The 24,313-nt window shown below is 29.3% G+C and overlaps 1 protein-coding gene across 1 annotated transcript in view; it reads left to right on the top strand.

The window, feature by feature from the left end:
• Positions 1-214: 214 nt before the first annotated feature.
• LOC129957258 (aquaporin AQPAe.a-like) overlaps positions 215-24,313 on the top strand; it is a 52,692-nt gene continuing 28,593 nt past the window's right edge. The window contains exon 1 of the mRNA XM_056069511.1: positions 215-842. Coding sequence (XP_055925486.1) covers positions 270-842 — 573 coding nt within the window. The 5' untranslated portion in view covers positions 215-269. The remainder of the gene's footprint in view (positions 843-24,313) is intronic.

Genomic DNA, 24,313 nt, shown 5'->3' on the forward strand with positions numbered 1-24,313 from the left:
AGGTCAGTTATAACAAAGGAAAAAAAAATCGTATCCTAAGCCTCAAAACCGCGTAGTCTCAAAGAAAGAGAATAATCCCAAACCGCATCCAGCCATCCCAATCAAAGCTTATTTATTTGTTTATTCTTAGCATGCGTCTCTCCAACCGCGCTCACTACCTCCCTTTTTCTCCCTCCCAGAGAGGAAGAAGAGTATAAATATCGCCTGCGAGATCCCGCTAATCTCATTTCGCCTCTATTCCACAGGAGCAGCAACACAAACGATAAATAATGGGTCGAGTTCGTAAGTTCCGTGCTGTCGTAGGGATCGACGAGTTGTCCTGGAGTAGCACTCTCTGGCGCTCCCTTCCAGCAGAATTCCTGGGCACTGGGTTTCTAGTCCTGGTCGCCTGTGGGTCCTGTACAGGTTGGGGGACAGGATACGATGAGACTCCATCCATAGTACAGATAGCCCTGGCATTTGGTCTAATCGTGGGCACCATGGTCCAGTGTATATGCCATATCTCGGGTGGACACATCAACCCGGCTGTGACTGCAGGAATGCTGGTAGCTGGCAAGATTTCTGTACTAAGAGCATTGATGTACATTGTTATGCAGTGTGCTGGAGGCATTGCCGGGGCGGCTGTACTGAAATCTGTGACCCCTGACGCATTGAACACCACCCTGGGACAGACGATGTTGCACGAAAAGGTGACGGCTGTTCAAGGAACTGGAGTAGAGTTTCTCATCACATTCGTCCTGGTGTTCACTGTATTTGCAGTATGCGATTCAAACAGGTTGGACGTGAAGGGATCTGCACCCCTGGCAATCGGACTGAGTATAACTGCATGCCATCTATGGGCGGTAAGTTTATTTTTATTATTATTTACTATGCTAATTATCTAATCTTGATAAAATTTATGAAATAAATTTGTAAGATCTCAGATTCTTCACATTTGCTATTATACTTTTCAATTCTTAATATGATCTACTTTGTGTATTTTATCTTTTCTGTACGTACAATTTCAGAAGTAGAGAGGTTCTGATTTTTTTTTAAATATTTGAGACTTGATAATTAAATTTTTTTTCTTGCTTCCTTCCAATAAATTTTTAAAGTACTTTTTATCAATTTGAATATGAATTTATATTTTAAGCTCTATAATCCAAATTTAGGAAATGTATATTATTTTTATGCTTCAAATGGTTTAATATATTAGAATACGTTTTATCCTGGTTTTAATAAGTAGTGTATTGAAACTAATGCTTTTTTTTTCTTGCATCTCTCTCTCTCTCTCTTACTAATACATCACCTCTCCCACCAAGAGAAAGAGACAGAAAATCTAAGTACGATTGTGTTAACTTTTATTTTTATCTAATTGACAACTGCTTGTTTAAATTATGCCAAAAACTATGGCGAAAAATGATATCTTAGGAAATAATATACAATTTTATTTTTCGAGTCAAATAAAACAATTTTAAAAATGCTGCAGCAGTTTTATAGCTTAATAAATGACTGAACTGTAATAAAAATTTAACAATAAATTGTGCTGTAGCCTGAAATAAAAAGAAATAATCTATGTATTATAAAATTTTTCACTAATCATTTTTTTTTACAACCGTAAGTTAAATAATTTGATAAAATAAATACTAATTGCAGAAAGAAAAACTCAAGTTATTCATAAAAATCGTTTGGCTATAATTTATTTTTCAAATCAAAAATTATTTCGGGTGATTAATCCTTACATGATTTGAAAATAATAAAAGGGGGAAATGTTAGTGAAGCAAAATATTTAGTTCCGCGGATTTAATTCTTAATCATTTTTGGTATAAAATTAATTTAGGTATTTAAATTCACAATAAACGTTGTGAGGAAATTTGCTTTATTATTTTACTAACTACTATTTTAAATTTTCTAGGAAATTAATTAGCGTAATGCAAAAGAATATATTATGATAATGATTTTAAATAAGCTAGAATAAATTCGCGTAATGTCTCTTGCGTCGTGAAGTTTTTATTAATTAATTTAGAAAAATTTTGTTTATGACGGAATTTTTAAATATCTATTAATAATTAATTGCAATATTTAATTAAATGGCATTTAATTTTTCCCCAAGATAAAACAAATTTATTGATATTCATTCTAACGAATATATGAATATAAAATTAAATGAAAAATTGATTTCACAGATATATTAAGCATTTTAGACCTGGCGTTTTCAATGCATAATTTAACAAGATTAAAAAAACATGACCATATATTTGAAAGCATAAAATGGAAAATTTCCATTACCTCAAAGATGTGAAATTCTGTTAAGGTTCAGCCTTGAAAACTCAAAATAAGCATTGGAGTTTGATGAGTTTTGAGAGCTTGATGGATGAAATTTGGTATGTAGTTCTTTGCACCACATTTGTAGATTTTTATCAACTTTTGAACGAAATCCCTTAAAAGGAAGTATGTTTATCTGATTTCAATGGAACATGCCAATTATAAAATACAAGGAGCTAGATGGATGCAATTAGTCGCAAAAATTAAGCATTTGAAAGATCTGTATCAAATTTTGGAGTGAATCCATCAAGTGAGAGAATGCTTGGCTTTCTGTACTTTCATGCATGTGTACACGATAACTCAAAAACGCACCAGTCTAGATAAATGAAATTTCGATACAAATTAAGAATATGAAATGTATTTACTTTTTCTATCAAATTTTGAAGGAAACTCATCAAAGGATTCATCATCCGTAGATCTTCTAAATGTGATAATTTAAAACGCAACAATGTCGATAAATATAATTCGGTATTTGTTCTTGTTATTATAATTGTATTTAGCTTTTCAGTCGGTCGAAAAAATTGCATATAAATTACTTATTCAATTTTCTTTTCTACTCTACTTAAGATAAAGTACTCGGGACTCTAAAAATAAAAATCTGAGTACTCATGGCGTTTACAACCTTGTCTAAGGTCCACATTTTTTTGCTAAAGGAAGAGGAATAACATTAATAGGTACCTTGTGAGAAAATTTGTCTTTTGTCGGTTTCGATTAACAAATTAATGGCTTTAGGGAAAAAAATATTAAATTTTTTATACCCCCTTTTTTTCCTATTATATAGGCGTTTTGTGCTTATCTGCGGCGAAATTAATTAGTTAAGAGATTTTATTGTTATCATTATTCTGAATTTTATTAAAAAAAACCTTCAAAATATTTGGTTTGAAGTTTTTCCCGCTATTCCGTTTAATCTTTTTTTTTAGTATGCAATAAAAAAATAGTAAATATCTTTCCTTTTTTATTTGTGTGAATTTTAGCAATCGAACAGGATAAAACGGCCTTTTGTTTACCAATAACTATAAACAAATCATTTCCTAAACTAGAAAATGCTAGTATGAGCTTATATGAGAGATGTATATATATAAAAAAAAATGTTAGTGTACGCTTTCTTTGAGAAAAATTGCGGCTCTCAGACCTGACTGCTGTACTGATTTCGTCAATTTTTATTTCATACTAGTCGCTTCTGTCGATCAGCTGATTCACAAAAAATAGTGGTTATATTTAAATCCAGTTAATTCGTTTAGATACATTTTCATATCCATGATTCTGCCAAATTGGCAGGCACTAAAACCTTGTCACATTTTGACTGTCCTGTCACTGATTAGATAAACCTTTATAATCGAAACCAGTCCTAAGAGGTCATAGCGTTATTAAAAGCAAATATCCGTTCAAAATGTCAAGGAATGCTTGTCCATTTTCTAACTTACACATATTGTAATTTCATTTTTCATTCGTCTGATAAACTGCACAGATTATTAAGAGAATTCTTCTTTGGCTTTAAATATGGAAGAAAATCATACAATTCAATACTTAATGAAATGCTGAAAGTGGTTCGAATTTCAAAGTATCAATGTAGTTTATTATTGAATAAAAAACAAAAAAAAATGTATCTTTAAAAAAAAATTACCAAAATTTTCTAAAAATTTGATGACTATTAATATAATTAAAAGAACAATTTTTTTTGAACTTTTAGATGATGTAAAAATCATTCCTGTACGGTTCGCTGTTATTATGGCGCAAAAATATCCAAAGTCCGATTCATTTTTGATTAATCAAAACTCAAATTAAACTTTCAAAAAATTCACACCTAGTTGCGCAGTCCCTTCTTCCAAAGTACAGGGTGTTTATAAAGTCCCGGACCCATTTTGATGTTTAATAACTCATAAAATAATAAAGATAGATTTAAATTAATAACATAAATGGTTAAATAGACTCAAAAAGTTTCATGACCCTTGTCAATGAACTTCCACGTGTGCCCACTTCGTCGCACGGAGAATATCAAGTCGATAGTCAATTTCACGCCAGGTAGCGACAAGCATGTCGGCATCCACAGAGCCATTTGCTCACATTATGGCGATTGACAATGCCAGAAACATGAAAGGATGCTTCATCGGAGAACATTATGCTCTTCAAAAAATCAGCAGCATCTTCTATCCTCCTTAGCATATCTGTTGCAAAGGCCATCCTCCTAGGCCTATCGTTCGGTTCCAAAACTTGAACAATTTGAACTTTGTATGATTGCAGTCTTAATTTTTTCTTAATAACCTTGTACACCGTCGAAATTGGCATATCCAATTCTGTTGCCGCTGATCTCACAGATATTCTAGGATTGTGTAAAAATGTCTCTCTGACACGCTCAACATCAAAATCACTTGTGCAAGGACGTCTGGAACGTTTCTTATCTTCGATACTTCTCTATGAACCACCATAAAATCTGTGCTTTCTCTTGTGGTGTATGCATTCTCCTTAATATCCGCTAGAATAAAACATCACATACAAAAGTACTACATAGAACAAACACATCAAAAGTAAACATAACATTGCAATAGTTCCCAAAAACAAAAGAGAGAAAAATGCAATTAATAATCAGACAATATTTAGAAAAGTACAGATATTTAGACTGGAAAATGAAATTATCTGAAATTAACCACACGTGCAGACGATATTTACAAAAGTAAAAATATTCAAACCTGAAAAGGAAAATATATGAGTTATTCCATCAATAAATGCCATAAGTTTGTTTATATCTTTATTATTTTACGAGTTATTAAACATCAAAAAGGGTCCGGGACTTTATAAACACCCTGTATAAATGAATAAATAAAAATTGAAACATGCATTTGGCACATGAACTGTTGATGTGTGTCAATTTTTCAATTTTTGTATCAAATTTTTCAGAGGATTGGCCACCAGTCTGTCTGAATTTTCACAATGTGCTGATTTTTATCAAATTTTGAATTAAATCCTTGCAGAAGTTGATCGTTTTTCCGTTTTTGCTTTTAATGCATTTAAGCGTGGTTACTCAAAATCGCAACTAAGATAAATGAAATTTTATATACAATCTTGTTTCTACAATTTTCTTTCTGTGCCAAATTTTGGCTTTAATCAGTTAGAAAAAAAAGCTTCCAAAATGCAGTTTTGTTCTGTGTTTAGTTTTCTTCACAGAATTCTGCAGCGCAAATGCAGAATTCTGAAAATTTAATTCTGAACATTCGTGGAGTTCAAGGCCTTATCTAATGTTGACACTTTTATGCGATAACACCTTTATCATACAAAAAAATTTCGAGGTGATCAGTTTTACCCTTTATTTAGAAGAATATCGTTTCAACTACCAAACCATTAAATACATTAAAAAGAAATAAAGTATTTTAATAGCAGACGAATAATTAATGAATTGACTAGAATTTATATTTATTGCTTAACATTTATTATTTATTTTCTTATATAATTCAAATATTACCCTTTATTTATAAGAATGTCATATCAGTTACCATACGAATAAAAAAATTAAAAAGAAATCATGTATTTTAATAGCAGACGAATAATCAATGAATTGACTAGAATTTATAGTTATTGCTTAACATCTATTATTTATTTTCTTATATAATTCAAATATTACCCTTTATTTAGAAGAATGCCATATCATCTACCATACGAATAAAAAAATTAAAAAGAAATTATTTATTTTAATAAAAGACGAATAATTAATGAATTGACTAGAATTATTTATTGCTTAACATTTATAACCTGTAGGCTGAAGAATGCTATATCTAGTAGTAAATCAATGGAGCAGAAATATAGACGTTTTCATTTATTTTCATGGTTTAAAATATAAGAATATTACTAATTCTTGCAGTAAAAACCAGATTATTCTGGGTCTCTAGTATTCTTAGTAAAAATTTTACATCTCTTGCTGCATAAAATTTTAAATTATGGATTATTTTATGTTATAAGATTCGGCCGCAAGAAAGAAACAATGCCAGATATTCTTTTATTTCATCGATAACAATCCAAAACTATAAACGTAATAAATTTAACTAGCTTTTGTTTTAAAATATCCGCCAGCTACAAGCTTTATATTTTAGACCAAGCATGAAAAAGTCATTTCTGTTTTCTTCTACAAGAAAAGTCATTTTTATTTTCTTTTATATAAAGTACATAAAAAAAAGAATGTCAGTAAAATATTCGACCTCTAAAAATTGATAAATTTGCAGGTTTTAGTTGAAAAAAAACTTTCTTTGTAGTTTACATCCATATGTCGTTTCTCTTGTGATAATTATTACTCAAATACAAAGCTAGGTGAAAAAAATCTGAAATTTATTATGATATCTTTAAGCCCAAATTGTAATTGAAGTCTGTCTTCATCTGTCTATACCTGAATAGTAACTGATCTATTAAACAGAAAATTACCATTGAAATTCAGACAGAAAAGCTGAAATAAAATTATTGATTTCAAACAGAATTTTTACTTCTTTTTTCGACTCTACTCACCTAATCAAAAAAAACCTTTCCGCTATGAAGGTTCAATTCAATTTGAATATTCATTAATTTCTAAACAATTCGTCCTTATTTGTATGAATGTTCATCATTTTTAATAATAAAAGTTCCTTTATAATATATTAAACCTCTTTCGTAAATAATATACGCCTTTCAACTAAAAAAAAACCCATGGCACTTAAACTGAAGTGGATTGCTATAGATTCGGTTTCTAAAATATAGATTGTAGTATTTAGAAATTTAGACACCATTGATTTAGAACATAAAATATAAAACCGTCTGGCGAATACTTGGAGTAATTTTCATCACCATTGCTGACTAGCAAAATTATATTGCTCATATTTTTAAGAATGGCGCCAAATTATGAAATTCCTCCTACAAATAGGATTTTTACAATATTCATTTTATTTATATTAGAGATAAATAAATATCGCTTTGGTAGTCATTTTGAATATAATTTTTAAATTGGGCATTTTTAAACGAATATTGGAGGAATATAATTTTCTATTCTCCAGGGAAAAAAGATTCTGAATCTTATAACTTGCTATTTTTTACGTCTATAACAACAAATGTTTCTGTTGAAATATCCTTCAATCAGCGTTGGCCTTTGAATATTGTTTACAATCCTTGTTATTTTTTCGTTGTTAGCGGTTCATGACGTCACGGAATTTTGTCATTGCAAATTTTAATGTAAAAGTTGTGAAATGGAAATTTATACGAATAGCTCAATAAATTGCTCAATTTACTTATTTGTCAGATATTCCCAAAATCGTATTTTTTATTTTGTTTTCTTATATTTTTCGATGAATTATTCGGATTGTAAAATACTTTTTATTCGTTATTTATTACATAATTTTCCCCTTAGATTTTTCAATCATTTTTGCAATGTTGATTTTAGCCGACTAATTTAAAAATGATAATTTATCAATGTCAAAATTTTTGTAAGCAATGGATAATGCAATTTACATTTATTTAAGGTTTTATTTAATTATTTCTGGGAAATGGAATTTTTAAATAAAATATTGCAGCTTTCAGTGTTAATTTTAATTGCTTCAAACGCTACCTTTATAAAGGATCCTTACATATTTCACAAACAATTTTCCTAACATAATTAAATTGCTGATGGTTTTAACCCCCTTTTCCTTGATAAATGAGTAATCTCATAAAAAAAGTATAATATATTTTTTTGGTTGAAATCACTTTGGAAGATATAAATAGCTCGTGAAATAAAAATCAGATATATCTCCAATACACTGAGCCTGGGTTTTTTTAGGGAAATTAAATCACATTTGTGTTTCGATTGGAGAAAAATCGAAAAAAAAATTATTATGGTTTTTAAGACATTATAATATTTTATATGATTATTAGCGGAATTTCATTCCATTTCTTAAGAAATTATAATCAGATGGAATTCTAGAAAAAGTTTTTTTTGTTAAGTTGATAGCTCATTTATCATAAGTCTCACAACTAAAGATTCTATATATGGTTAAATTGTTTGAATTGTATATTAGCATCTTATATTGGTTTATATATATATATATATATATATATATATATATATATATATATATATATATATATATATATATATATATATATATATATATATATATATATATATATATATATATATATATATATATATATATATATATATATATATATATATATATATATATATTGATGAATATACAAGTTTTGATAAATTCTGAGAACATGTTTGTAAATAGTTAAAATTTATAGAAAATTTTATTAATTTCTTCTCTTAAATTTTATTAAATGCTTAAAACAAGGAACAACAAGAAAATTATGCGACATATTATGATTAGGAAAGATCTTTACAAGTATTTTACATTTTAATCAAATGTATGCTGAGTGTTTACAATTGAACCATTTGTAATTTTACAAATTGGTCGGAAAAAGGAATTATTTTTATTTTTTATTTTAAAAAAAACCCACTTTGTTATGAAAAAAATATTTATTCTTAAATTGTCTAGCATAAATGTAAAAAAAACCCGGTAATATCTCGCAATAAAATAAAAAGTGTTTGAATAACTGAAGTAATATTCACTGCATAAACTTAAATGAAAGTTCAGAAGTTCTTTATGATTACTTATCAGATAAGTAAGAAAAATATCCATGAAAGCCTGATGATCTTGCAGATAAAGACATTTTGTTTTGTTAAGAAACGATGTTTTATCATTAAACGGGGTATTCTTAAGAATTTAATGTCATATTTATAGCGAAACAGCCGCAGATAGGAGCTTAAATTGTGTTTTCTTTTATACGGTGAAAATTAATAAAAAATTGTTTTCACACACGTTTGACATTCATTTCTGCACGTGTAGAATTTTTCTAGAAGCATTTAAATACTTCACAAGGTCACCATTTCGTTGTTTTTCTCTTGTGAGAAATGTAAAAATGGAGATTATTGTATTTATTATCTCAACAATTTGATGAATATTTATATTAATCAATCCCAGAGTCCAAAATCTTAATAAAGGGTGTCCCAAAATTAACAAAATATTTGAACTTGTCACCATACGTGGAGTAAACTTTTGGCAATCCTATTAAAAAAATCCATTTGGCAGATAATAATTTATGGAGAATTACAGGACAAATGGGGAATTATAGGATAAAAATGGAGAATTACAATGGAGAATTACAGGAGAATTACAAATGGAGAATTACAGGACAAAAATGGAGAATTACAATGGAGAAAAATGGAGAATTACAGGAGAATTACAAATGGAGAATTACAGGACAAAACAACGTGCTTTCATTGCTGAACAATATTTCAAAAATAATGAAAGACTGGTGGCCGAGGTTCGAAAATGTGAGAATTGTCCTCCTGGATAGTGTGATTTAGCACCACTGGATTTCTTTTCAAGGGGTTATTTGAAGTCAAATATCTACGACAACAAGCGCACGAGCACGCGTGCATTGAAGGGGAATTCAACACTGCATCAACGAAATTCAGCCATATTTTATGCAAAATGGTCACGGAAAATTTCAACAAAAGAATGCGTATGTGCCAGCAAAGATGTGGAAGTCTTTTGCCCTTTGTATAATCCCATATATAACCCTATTCTAGGCACTTTGCGATTCAATAAAAATGTAACAATTTAAAGAAAAAACTGTGTTTTTAATTTAATTCAAATCTGGCGTTAACTGGTTGTTCTATCGTGTAACGATCCAATTTATTAAGCCTAAATGATCAGCTGTCAAATGGTTTTTTTTAATAGGGTTACCAACACTTTCCTACACGAATGGTGGCAAATTCAAATCTTTCGTTAATTGTGGGACACCCTTTATGAAGACCACATATTAGTATTCCGTTTTTTGTAGTTTATTGCATTTCTGTGATAACTCTAAAATAAGTCTAATTCTAAAAAAAAATCTAAAGGAAGTCTAATATCATTCAGATATCATCACTTTTTTATTAAAACGATCTAGTAATCTCATTAACGTTTCTAAATTATCATATTCACACATGCTCGAATCTACAGACATTCTTTCAATCCTTTGATAGAATTAGTCCACCATTAAGATTTCTATATTTCTATAGTTTTAGTAATAAAACTATAAATATTTATTCATCTTTGCTGAGCACATTTAGGCTCATACACGTCTAAAACGTAGATATTCATCAAATTTCAAAGGTCAGTTGTTTTGAGGGTTAAAATGCTTTGTTACTTTCTAGTGTAGTAGTATAGAGAAAGTATTGTAATTGTCAAAAAATTCAATTGACGAATCTCCACGTTTTAGATCTTAGTGAATTCGAAAAACTCATTTTTGGCAAGTGTCCGTCTGTCTGCCTATGACAAAGATAACTCAAAATCGCTTTGATCTAGAAGCATGAAATTTGGTAAACTTCTTTATATCAAATTTGTAGATTTCGATAAAATTTTAACCAAACTCCTTTCAGCGGAAGTCTGTCTACCCGGCTGTTCGATTATAATTCAACACGATAAATAAAAAGCAGAAAGAGCTAGATAGCTAAAATTCGTTACACAAATTTAATGTCTACAGTACAGACATTTATCAAAGTGTGAGCCAAAACCGACAAGGGGTTGACCGTCTGTTGGTCTATACTTTCAAATAGATGTAAACGTGACAACTCAAAAACACATAGACTTAAAATAAATCAAATCTGATATAGGATTTTGTGACTATAAAAGTAGTTATGTAGCAAATTTTTGTTTCAATCAGATGGGAAATACGTGTCTGAAACAAAAATTGACTTTTTGGATACTATTAATCGCATGTCATGAATTAATCGCCAAAACATTCGCCAAGGGTGATGTGATAAATTCATTAAAGATGCTAAATTCATGCCCAAGTTTAATATTTCATAGCTATTGTATGCCAATGCTATGCAAGACTCTCTAGGATAAACACCTTTATTAAAAAGTATGCTAGAAAGTCCTGGGGCGATCACTTTCACTGGTTTTTTCAGATATTTTGTGTTAGAGGAAATAAAAAAGAAATGTTTTTAAAAGTGCACTTAAGTTTAAAAAAACCCCATTAAATATAAGGAGAGTCATTAATAACAAAATAATTGATGTCTTAAAATTATGCAAAAATGGCGCTTTAATTTATTTTTAGCTAATAAATTTCAAAATGAAAAAGAAAGCAATTCAAATTCACAGATACATCCAATTCATAACCTTATTTAAACCTTATTTTGAAGTAAATTTAGTTGCTCTGTTTCTAAGAGTTTTACTTTCAAGACTTTCTGTTGTCATTAAAACGAATCGGAAATGTTTTCACAATATTTTTAAAAAAATTATTTGTTAGAATTTATTACATTTCCTATAATTCAATGTAATCGAAGTATTAAGGGAATCGAATGCGTTAGATCTTTTGCATGTTTTTTGCATTAAGTGATTCATTTGCCACTTTGATGCAAACTTATAATTTATGTAATTTTAATCCCTCTTTTTTCTTTTTTTAAAATACTTCCAAATAATTTTTTTTCATATTTTCTTCAATATAAAATGTCTTCCATATACTTTCCCAAACTACATAGATGAAACTTTTTATTTTCTCGCATACCTACTATACAGAAAGTATAGTAATTGTCGAAAAATTCGAGATTTTGGCGAATTTCCAAGTTTTTGATCTTGTTGAATTCGAAAAACACATATTTGGAAAATGACCGTCTGTCTGTCAGTGACAAAATTGACTAAAAAATTATTAGAGTTAGACCGTTAAAATTCGGAAAAATAATTTAGGCATACTTCACATAACACAGATCACTTAGTTGCGAAATATTCAGTGCGGAGAATTCTGTATAAAACGACTTCGCACAGATATTTTCTACATAAATCTTACCACTTCACATTATCTATCTGAATGTGCACTTTTTCTGTATAAATTATGAAAGTGAATTATACTTCACAATGAAAAGTATAAATAATCTAGTTGACTTTGGCATAATTCTGTCATGTGTACATGTAGTGTGCATTCATATTTTGTCCGTAAACACAGATTCAAGATGAGAATCGTATAATCTAATAGTAAGTTATTTTCTGATTCGTTAGGTTTACGTTCTTGTCAGGACACATTACCGCATTTTGTGGTTGTTTATTTTTCATTGTTCTACAAGAGTTCGGTTTCTCTTTTCGAATTTGCTCTTTTTCTGACCATGAACATTTTCCCCCATATCTGAGAATGACATTTTGTGCTTTTAGCTATCTAGATTTATGCTCACTATTATTGCCTTTAGTGGTAAAAGGAGATTTATGTGTATATATTACTGAGATCAAAGAGCATTTTATTACTGCACATATATATAAGTAATAGTTTGCAAGCTTCTATCAGATACTTTTACGATTTGTATTTATATCTGCAATACTTATTATTATTGTTGATTTGATTTTATCGTCTAAAAATAGTTTTGTTTTTAATAAAAAAAGATAATTTTAATTTTTTTAATTTTTTTATCGTCTGAAAATAGTTTTGTTTTTAATAAAAAGAAAGAGAGAATTTTTAATTTGTTGATTTTTCTATCGTCTGAAAATAGTTTCGTTTTTACCAATAAAAAAAAAGAATTCTGATTTTACTGATTGTTTAATATGTTTGAAGTAAGTGAGCAAAGAATATGAAATAAAATTTGTTTTCAAAATGCCTTTTATGCAACAAAAGTATTTGAAATGTTGTATAAAAAATCTTCAGAGACAGCTTCCGTTTATCAAAAACATGAATAGTATAAAATCTTTAAAGAAGGCAAAGAACATATCATAGATGAATCACGCTTAAGTAGATTATTAGTTCACATAATAATCAATATGTCTATCAAATTACACTGATATGGGAAGATTATTGTTTTATAATTAGAGATGGTTATTATTGATCAGATTCCTATATCGAAAAAATCCTAAATTGTGGAAAGATAATTTGCACTCCGATAATACATGTCCACAATGATATTAACTTTTAGAAAAGGTTTACAATTAAGGTTTTTGAAGCTCCATATTGTCCAGATATTGCACCATCTGACTTTTTCCTATTTCTATAATTGAAACTGCCTTCTGTAGTCAACATCTATAATCAGTTGATCCTCTGAAAGAAATACCATTTCGAAGCCTTAAAATGCTTCAGGAAAGTAGTATAAGGCACTTTCTGAGAATGGAGGAAAATATTAGCAGAAGTATATTTTATGCAAACATAAAAAAAAGAATTTAACATTAGATCATGTTTTTTTTTCCATCGTACTACAATGAAATTCATTGCAATTTATATACCATTTGATATTAAATCTTGTGCACCATTCTATAAATATATATTTTGCGGATGTAGAATTATCTTATCCAGTATTTATTTAAGAAGTAATATTTTTGAAAATGCACTCTCCAAAATAAAAATTTCATTTAGCTCCTTTAAAAAAGGTATTTTGGATATACAATAAATTTCTGCCAATGAAGATTATTTTATTCACGTTTTCTTTAACATTTATCTAATTATACGTTAATACTAATTTAATACGTTACTACTAATATAATACATTAAATTATATTATTATTAATTAGCTAGACTATCTTTTTTTAAACAATTATCTTAAATTTTGGTCTAAAAATGTCTCATATCTTAATTTTACGATTATTTTTTATTGTACTTTTAGAATTGTTAATTTCATTGCAAATGAAAAGGTACCGAACATTGTAATTTGCATTTAACCAAAGAGTATAATTAAATCTTAAATTACTTTTGCACGAATATTTTCATTGAAGGGATTTTTTAATGACGGCAATCATTCTGTTGACACGTTTTGATATAAGTATTTGTTTTTAATGAGTTTTTGTGATAAACACAGAAATATGTAAAAGAATTGAAATCTTTTATGTAATCTAATGCCTTTTACTAAAGAAATATATTTAAAACGATGAAATCATCTCTAAGTTCACAATACCAAGCATAAAATGTTTTTTAACCAGTTGTATTGAATAAAATTTAATGTATGTTTGACCATTTATTTTGTTTTATGCACATATTTTTGAGTGAAACATGGCGCAGAAAATAATAAAGTAATATCCTGAGAAATATAACAAGAAAAGATTCAAACATAAATCATTGCAAAATTTAAATGGAGTTATTGTCACTGTATTCTTTTCTCTTAAAATATGAGCATAAATTTCAAGACAAGTGACAAAATCTCGCAAAAACATGCATATAAATCAAAACTTTTATCAATTCCAACATTTTCGAAAAGTTCAGAATCATTCACTATTTAAATCAACTTTCAGTTCATGTCCTTGTCTGCTTGGTGTGTTTCGAACGGCGACGCTTTCGCAAAAACATTCTTTTGAATTCACCAAACGATATAAATTACTTTACGTATGTTTTTGCCATTTCATCGCGTGGATTTACGAGAATAACTGAGGCGAGGCCGACTGTTTTAGAAGTATGTTTATATCTCGTCTGCGATAGTGAAAATATCATTCATAAAACAAACGATACATTACATCGTGTAGCGATATAGATTTATGATCTTCAAAATAGTTCTCTTCCAAAAATATTTCCTTTTCAGTCTAGCCAAACGATTATATAAAGATGAAAACAGTGGTCTGTAAATCAATGTATTAGTTTTTTTTCTGTTCTTCTAGCTTTTAATTAAACCAGAAAATGCATCGTCACAATCGACAAAAATGTTACAAATCTTTCAATATAAAATTCAACATTTATATATCTGATGTTTCTTCCAGCGCCATCTATGAACAACTAAAGCAAATTCGATGAAATTTGTACTCATTGGGTGACTTCATTTGATAGGATAAAGCAACAACAACCCATTCCGTTCTTCTAAGAGGAACAAGTCATTTAACGTGTGTAATTGATCATTGATGGGTTTAATTGTATGCAGCATAGGCAGTATCTAAGCTTTTTTAAGAAACTAATTTCATTTCAACACTTTCTTAAATTTAATTTCACATTTCAATATATTTTTTATCATATTCATGATTTATTTAAATTAATCTTTTTTATTTTAATAATATTTTGAAAACATATTTTTTCTTTTTTATCTGTTATGACTTCAGATAGTCATGCATCCATATTTGTACACAATATATGTATAAGCAGACGTTCGATGTTTTAAATATTTTAATAACTAAGTGAACATAATGAAGCATATACGAATCTGATAAATTGCACTTGTTGAAGTGATAATGTTGCTGTAATATTTCATAATTAATAGAATTTCTATTTTTTTTTTCTGGTATACGTAATTTAGAGGAAATATAGTATTCGAAATCGAAATTTTGACCGATCTTCGTGTTTTATATCTGCCTGAGCTCGGAAAACACAGTTTTGGAAAATTTCTGTCTATCTCTCTACCTGAGACAAAGATAACTCAAAAACTATTTGGTCTTATGGATGGAATTTGTTATACGGTCTTTATACTATTTGTAGATTTCTATCTAATTTTGAGCAAAATCCGCTCAGAAAAAGTCTGTCTGTCCGGTTGTACGAATATAATTTAGCACGATAACTACAAAATGAAGAGAACTGCGTAGATAAAATTAAATTCATAGAATTAATATCTATAGTCTAGACATCTATCACATTTTGAGTCATATCCAAACAGGGATTGATCTCTGTCTGTCTGTACTTTCGGAAACTTGTAAACATAACTCAAAGACGTAGTGACTTAAATATATCAAATTTGGTATAGGATTGTGTGACTACAAGGGTAGTTTTGTGTCAAATTTTTATTTCAGTCGGTTTCGAAACACACGTCTAAAATGCAAATTCGATTCTCGGATATTATTAATAATATGCCAAGAATTTATTGCCAAATAACTCGCCAAGAAATGCTAAATTCTCGCCAAATGTTAGGATTTTATAACCATGGCACACCATTGCTCTACAAGGCGTTCTTTAGGATGATATCTTTAACATAGTATATGCGAGAAAATTTTGAGGGCACCTTTCCCGTTGGTTTACTACATTAATTATATTGCAGATTGGACAGTAAAATGCTCTGATTTAATTGCATGCGGCACCTTCTCAGCGGCAAAATTCTAGGCAGCTACCTTCCTTGGAAGTCCGCTACTATATCTGATTAGCATTACTTATAAATGGTTGGAGGATTTCCCTCAAAATTCATACACTTCTTCTCATGGTGTGACTAGATTTGATGGACTAAATTAGTTCTAAACGACTTTCTTCTTGCAAGGTTAGGGATAAATAATTTAAGTGCGTATAATGAGCCGATTGATTTTAAATTTAATTTTTTATTTTAACACACAGAACTAAAAATATGATGGGCGGAATCTTTTCTATCAAAATCTTAGGTTAATAGCTAACTGCATCGCCTATCAACATTTGATATATGTAAAAAACAGCCTTATTGGTCTTCCCGGAACTTTCTAACATATTCTCTAACCAATGTTTTGTCCCCTCGCCAGTCCTGCATAAAATTGCGGACCACGGGCAAGGTCATGAAAACCATAAGTGCTCAGATATTTATTTTCAGTGCCCCGCACATGAGATTTGCATTCTTTATTGTACAATAGAAAAAATCGTTAATCATGTATTATTAATCGGTAACAGCATGTAATTGGCGAATAGTATTTACAAAAGAGCCTATTTGGCGATTAATTACTGGGATACGGTTAATGCACAAGTCCCAGAAAGTCGAACATATATTTTGGAATCCTTTTTTTTCCAACCAATTAAAAATAAATTTGAAAAAACAACTGTAGTTGTCCTCACTAGAAATTACATAAGAAATTCTATTTTCTTAAGTTGTTACGTGTTGGAATTATCGTGTTTAAACACATGCAAAAGTGCAGATCGACTAACAGTCAACCCCTTGACGGATGTGATTCAAAAATTGATCGAATCTACAATTTAGACGCTAAATCCAGCTTTTTTCAATTTGTAATTATCGTGTTCTTGTATTCAGATAGCCGCATAGACAGAATTCCATTGAATGAATTTCGTTCAAAATTTTATAGAAATCGATAAATTTGGTGTAAAGATTGATACCAAACTTCATCCATCGAGCTCAAAACGTTTTTGAGTTGATATACGATATAATTCCAAAAATATGTTTTTCGGAACTGAGGAGGTTTGAAACGTAAAGATCCGTGAAAATCTTGAGTCCGAATGTTATGACGATTATAATGCTTTTTCTTTGTACAGGAGAGAGTTAACACATTGCGTACGGTGCTCAACGTGCTCTCAGGGTCTACACATTTTTGAATGCTCTAGAAGCATACTCGGCAAGCAATAGGGTTCATATATTCAGATCTTTTTATTTACATTTGGTATTATATTAACATAAAGTATTCTTAAATATATTTTATGCATCAATTTATTATCTAAGATTTTTTTGCATTTTAAAAAGCTGTTTCCTTACAAATTAAAACTTGGACTTTGAAAAAACAAAAGTGTACAATAATAAGACACTTTATAAGGTAAGGAGAACGATTGGCGCATATCTACCGATGTACTCACTATACTGACTGATTGTTTCCACATGCTTGGAATGTCGACATTCAGTTATGTTGCTAATCATTTGCCATATAAAAGCGTAAGGCTTCGTTACCCTGGTAACGTAACAAAAATATTTGCCTCTGATTGGTTATGCATCGATTCAACTGAAAAAAAAATATGAAAACGAGATATCTCGTGGTCCGGCCACAACAATTTCCGCCGGCTAAAAACGAGAAATCTCGTGACCCGTACACAGTGAAGTTTAATTCGAATATTTCAATTTGTGAATCCAAAAAAAGTATGATCGGGTTGAAATTTCTTTATTGAACTCTTTAATTTCTTTTCAAGCTCAAAATAATATTTTTCCTACAGTAACTCTTATAAGAAACATTTTTCCTTTTATTTTCTAATTTTGAAAAAAGAGTTATTGGCTTAGGTAACATCATTATCGTCTGTCCTGTATTTTGAATCGAATATCGCATTTCCAGTTATCCGCCTTGAATTATGCTCTTCAAAAGAGACCATTATCATTTCATTTAACATAATGTGTCCATAAAATTGTTTTCGTCGGCTTGTGTCTAAAGCAGCGAATTGATACCTCGGCCGTGACTTGGTATCTTATAAATGTGATAACAGTTTCATTTCCCGATTGTTTGCTCTGGTGTCTTTCAATCGAGACATTTGAGAAGTCGTGCGATAAACTCATCCCAAATTTCATCGAGTCGTGACTTTTATTTCACTGTTTATCGAGTTGGATTTTGTTCTAGAATACTATTGAGTTTCAGTAAACAATAAGCCTTTTTGTGCGTATCGCGTATTTATTTTACAAAAATTAAGCCCGTTTTACTTGTATAAAACAGTATTTTTTGTTAAATTTTGTGAAGATTTGTTATCGTCTGCATAAAAGTTATTATGCAGACGATAATAATAACTTTTATGCATATTGATTCCTATTACTGCAATTTGTGAGTTTATCTCTCTTACAAATAGCACTAAAATTCTATGCATTTTATTTCGGCAATGGCAATTACATTAATATTACTGAACATACTCTAAAAGATCTTTTTGTAATTTCCATTTAAGGATTTATAATTATTTTCAGTTTGTCAACATTTTTTATTTAATTTTACGTCAGTGAATTGTGGCCCTTAATAATGATTTTATAGTATTGTAGAATTTATAAAACTGAATATATATGTACGTATGTGTAATGAAAATTATAAATCTGATATCAATCCTAATTTATTTCAGAATTTTTTTTCTTAAATTAAGCCATATTAATTTCATTCAAAAATTTTCTCTTATTTCTTGGTCCAATTATCACTTTTTTTATTCAATTATTTCTAACGCGTGCTTAACAAAATTACTGACTACGTGGCCCCACACCAGGAACGAAGAAATAAAAATCCCTAAAACTACACATACTTTTCAATGATATTGAACATTTCTTTTCCTAAATTGACAAAGAAGTCCGTATCAGAATCTCATAGTAAAATAACTAAAAGGAAAAATTTCGATCACTTTTGCCCTTGTATCGCGATGTAAACTGACGCACATCTTATCGATTTTTCTCTGTACTTAATATGACTGCCGTGGTGAAATAAATAGAAGTTAAAATTTAAAAGTTTCTTCTTTCCGGCCACATATTTTTAAAATGATGTTTACATATATACATCAACACATTACATACAAATAATATAAATGTGCGTGTGTGATTTTAGATTATTTAGAAAGATCATGTGATTGTTGTTGCTCCGAATTTATCGAGTTATTGCTTGCTAATTTATAGAGCTATTTAATTTTGGACCGTTATCTATTGTCAATTTTTTCCCATGTTTCAGACATTTTGCCCATTGTATCACTTTTTAAGGCTCTAATAATTATAATTTTTTTAAATATTTCGATAAACCAAATTTGTATGTACTGTGCTGATATACAGACATCAAAGATTAAAAGCAATACAGAGCGCTTTCAATGATTTCCCAATATTGTTTGCATTCTGTTCCTTAAGTTAGGCATTATTGGAACGTATCTCGGCATTTCAAACCTTTCAGCATTTGTGAAAAATAGTTTTGTTATTTTGCTTGTTTACCTCTGAATTTTTTTTAATTGACCAGATTTAGATTTGCCAATGAACCTACGTCCTTTTACAAGCGGGATGTTTCCAAAGACTTAATCTAGTATTGTTTGTTCCTTAGCCTTGGTATTGTTAGATCATGTTTACACGTTTCCAACCTTCCTGGTCCTGAACAAAACATTTTTTTTTGACAAGAAGTAATAAGAAGGATTTCTGTGTCACGTACACTGACGTCTTATACATGCAGACTTGTTAAAACTGAAGAAAGGTTATGGAATAATAAAATACGTATAACTGAAATTCCTTTCTTTAAATTTTAAAATAGAGAAAAATCATTTTTTGTGTAAAAATATATTCTGAAATCTTTCATAAAAATATTAACACTAAATTTTAAAATGAAAATTTTATCAAACTTTTTTAAAGCCTTTTCTTATTGAGAATATATGAGCCAAGAAATACCACTTTCCATTATTTACAGCTCTAGGTCTACCGATCTCTCCTGCACAGAATTCTGGACGATTTTTTTTTCGCAATGCATGTAATAATTTATAGGTGGTACGCCAATCTATACGATTATCAGCTGACCCAGGAAAAAATTTACCTCAAAATTCTGCCCCGATCGTTAAACTTTACCCAAAATATTCTATCTTGTCACTGAAGTTCATGTTTTTTCTTGTTGTTGCTTTTTGTTCAGAACCCTCAAAAATTCTTTTTCTTCATTGTTGTAGTACCTACAATCATTTACGGCAGTCACTCTCAGTAAATACCCTCTCTCCTGCTATTCTTCTTGGAAAACAACAGTGGATTGGCAGGTGGTGTACGGGTAGAAAAGAAGAACAAAAATTAAGAGTGAAGTTAGTTATTGCCATGCAATACTAAAAACAACGGTTTTTTTTTTTTTTATGAATAATTTACGTATTTCGCATATTTTTCTGAGCGAAACAATACCTGTTGCTTCTAGCCTTGGCGGGATGCATGAAAGTGCTGTCAGCACATGCAGTCACGCCTTCTAAGAAGCATCTGGATTCTGAAATCGTTTGGTGAATTGTCCGCAAGACGATTTTTTAAATTCATGTTTTAGAGTTTGTTTTTAATTGAGAAATTTCTTGCAACAATGGTATATAGAAATCGTATAGAAATTTCTATGCATAACTCGATTGTTTTTTGGAAAACAATTCTTTCAAATTGAATTTTAATAATAACGATTTATTTATATTTTATTCATAAGCTAAATCTCTACTAATAATAAAGAATGTTAGTGAGCGCGCGTGTGTACGCATATGTGTTTGTGAATTGACTGTCTACAGACATATTAGATATACACTTTTCTTTGACCTAAAGCTACTAAATTTGTTATTAATAAATTTTGGACAATAAACTTTTTTCTTCAAGAGGTTTTATATATATATATATATATATATATATATATATATATATATATATATATATATATATATATATATATACATATATATATATATATATATATATATATATATATATATATATATATATATATATATATATATATATATATATATATATATATATATATATATTACGATAAAGCTAGAATTTAGCGATAACTCCCGATAATATGATGGCATAAAATCATAAAATTGATTTGGAAACCACTTTAAGAAACCGCTGAAGCCAGTTTTTTTCCCTGAATTCCGACCATTTCATAAAAATATTTCTTCGTATAAATTTCAACAATAGATTTTATTATTATAATAAAATTCAAATTAGTTTCATTGCGCCAGCAGATATTTAATCAGGTGCTTTTCTTAAATTGTTAAAAGCAGAGAAAGTAAGATCCTGTTTAATATCTCTGCAGTTTACATGAGAACTACGAATGTAAAGTTTTAGTATGAAAAAGTTAAAAATAGACGAAATGGCTAGTTAAAGTTTTGTATCCCAAGGAATGGTTTCTGTAGACACGGAACAAAACAGACATAAGGCTATTGAAATATCATTTCTTTAATTGCTATCAAAATTTGAATGCTTTAAAATATTTTGTTGATAGAAGGATAATCATCTTTTACGTCAAAGATTTCATCGAAATTTAATTCAATTAATATCTTCTATGATGCATTTGTTTTCTAAAGGCGACTAGATCGTTTAATAACGGACAATATATATTTTAATAAAATAATAAAATTATTTATATTTTTTTAAACTTTCCTGCATAGAAAATATCATAATATTTGTTCTTCCATTTGGTAGGTCTTTATAATCATTAATAATGTGTGGTATGGAATAGATTTATTAATTATTAGCTAAACTCAATGGCACGACAGCCCATGTGGACCAAGGCCTACAATGCCTGTATCTACTTTCTTGACCGAGGGTTTATTAATTGTTAGCACTTGGAATATTAGTTTTTAGCCTCTTTAGTTTAAATGCATTATGTGCAAAAATTTATATTATGTTTCATAAAATGATCAAATTCAAATTTGAATACAAAATCAGGAATTTTATAAGATTTAACTAGAAAGATTTAACTTGGCGTCTGATTTAATATTTTGAATTTACCTTTAAGCAAAATCAAATTCATCCCTGATTTTTTTTATTTTAAATTAATTTAATCCTCAAGAAAAACGCTGTTGTTACAAATAAATTTAAAATTAATAAACCATGTCACTTTTAAAGTATAACACTTAATACATGTTTGTCATTTTCATTCAGTTAGCATTTTACCAGGAGGAACGTTAACTGAACTGTTTTTAATCAAGAAATAGCTGTTAGGAAAAGGAACTCACGGTGAATTCGTAAATGAAACAGTCACTGTTGATAGACTACTTTTGTTTCTGCCAATTTTTTTTTGATGCAATAAAATGTTTTTTTAAAAAAGAAATATCAATTTAGAGGGCACACACACACACACACACACACACACACACACACACACACACACACACACACACACACACACACACACACACACACACACACACACACACACACATATTTTTTATATATATATCTCGAAAATTAATTCCAGTAACATCATATGAAATTAATTTTCTAGAAGAATAGCTAAATCTCGGTTCTTCAGAGAAATAGAACCTAATTCCTTCATGTTCTCTGTAAATCTTTCCTTCCTTCCATAACACTAATGTGGAACGGAATGGTATTATAGATTCTTAACAATACAAGAAGTTCGTATTTGATTCAAAACAGATTTAGGTCCCCATTTATATGAATTCTTTGTACAATCAGGCATTGAGGATGTATAAATTTTGATAAATTTGGTGCAAATGTGTCAAATTTTGCCTTTTTTGGCTAGTTGAATTTTGAATTATCGTGTTTGAACATAGGCCAAATTCAAAAAAAATTTTATTTCCGAATTCGGTACTAAAAAACAGAGATTCTTTCAAATATATTATAATGAAAATAGTCGAATTTTTCAACGATTAAAACATTTTCTCTTTATATGCTTTGTATTCGAGAAAGCTAAGCAGCCATGAAAAATCTATTAAAATAATACATAAAAAATATTGCTGATATATAATGGGGCTTTTTATAACAAATTTACTAATTAAAGGAAATAGAAAATGTGTCCTTCGACTTACTCTGAATTCTTAAGTTTTCTTTTTAAAAAATCTCTTGAAAGTACGAACTTGCAAATAAAAAAAAAGCACTTTCGGACGAGAAAACAATGCAAAGTCAATTATCTATTTCTTTATTTCTCAAATTTTTGCGAGACTTCACTTATCCATGACAATCTTTAAATCATTCTTTTAACGGCGAACGCCCACTGTTACATTATTCACTTTTTTTGTGTTCCTTAACTGCTACTTTTTTCTGTCTCGGTTACAGTCAATTCAAATTGCACACACACAAAAAAAATTGTTTTCGAATCGAACTCTACTCACCGTTTACTATTGAACGAACTACATGAAATAAGACGAATTTCAAGGTTCTTGTAAATAAATCTTCTTCTTTTTGTGTTCCAAACTACATGAACCCGACACAATGCCACGGTCATTAATACTGCCATTCACTTGTCATCAAAAGTTTTAAAAAAACGCGTAATTCCGAAGACAATGAAGTCTTGATAATAGATATCGTTTGGTCTACTGTGACTCGGTTTTCTAGTGAATCGTGTGCTTCTTTCTTTTTCTTTTTTTTCTCTATACTTTAGAATTCATTCGTCTATGACGTCCTGAGTGTTAACCGTGACCGTGAATTTGCACCGATGTCTAAGAGAACAACAAGAATCTTGCGTGCTTTGCTATTGAATTCCCGCAAGAGGTTACTTAACGTTATGAACTATAATGACAAAGAACAATGCGTTTGATTTCATAAGCCTAAATTTGTATGCTTTAATAGGAAGATATTCTTCACTAATGTATTGTGATTCATTTCTTTCTTTTTCCTTCTTAATTTTCGAATGAGAATTTGCAAGATATATAACTCTTTGGTGCACGCAAGTTCGTAAATAACAATGCAATTCTTACCTTAAAATAAATGGATATTGTATTTGGCATT

Source organism: Argiope bruennichi, chromosome 11, assembly GCF_947563725.1.
Source record: "Argiope bruennichi chromosome 11, qqArgBrue1.1, whole genome shotgun sequence".
Classification (NCBI taxonomy): Eukaryota; Metazoa; Arthropoda; class Arachnida; order Araneae; family Araneidae; genus Argiope; species Argiope bruennichi.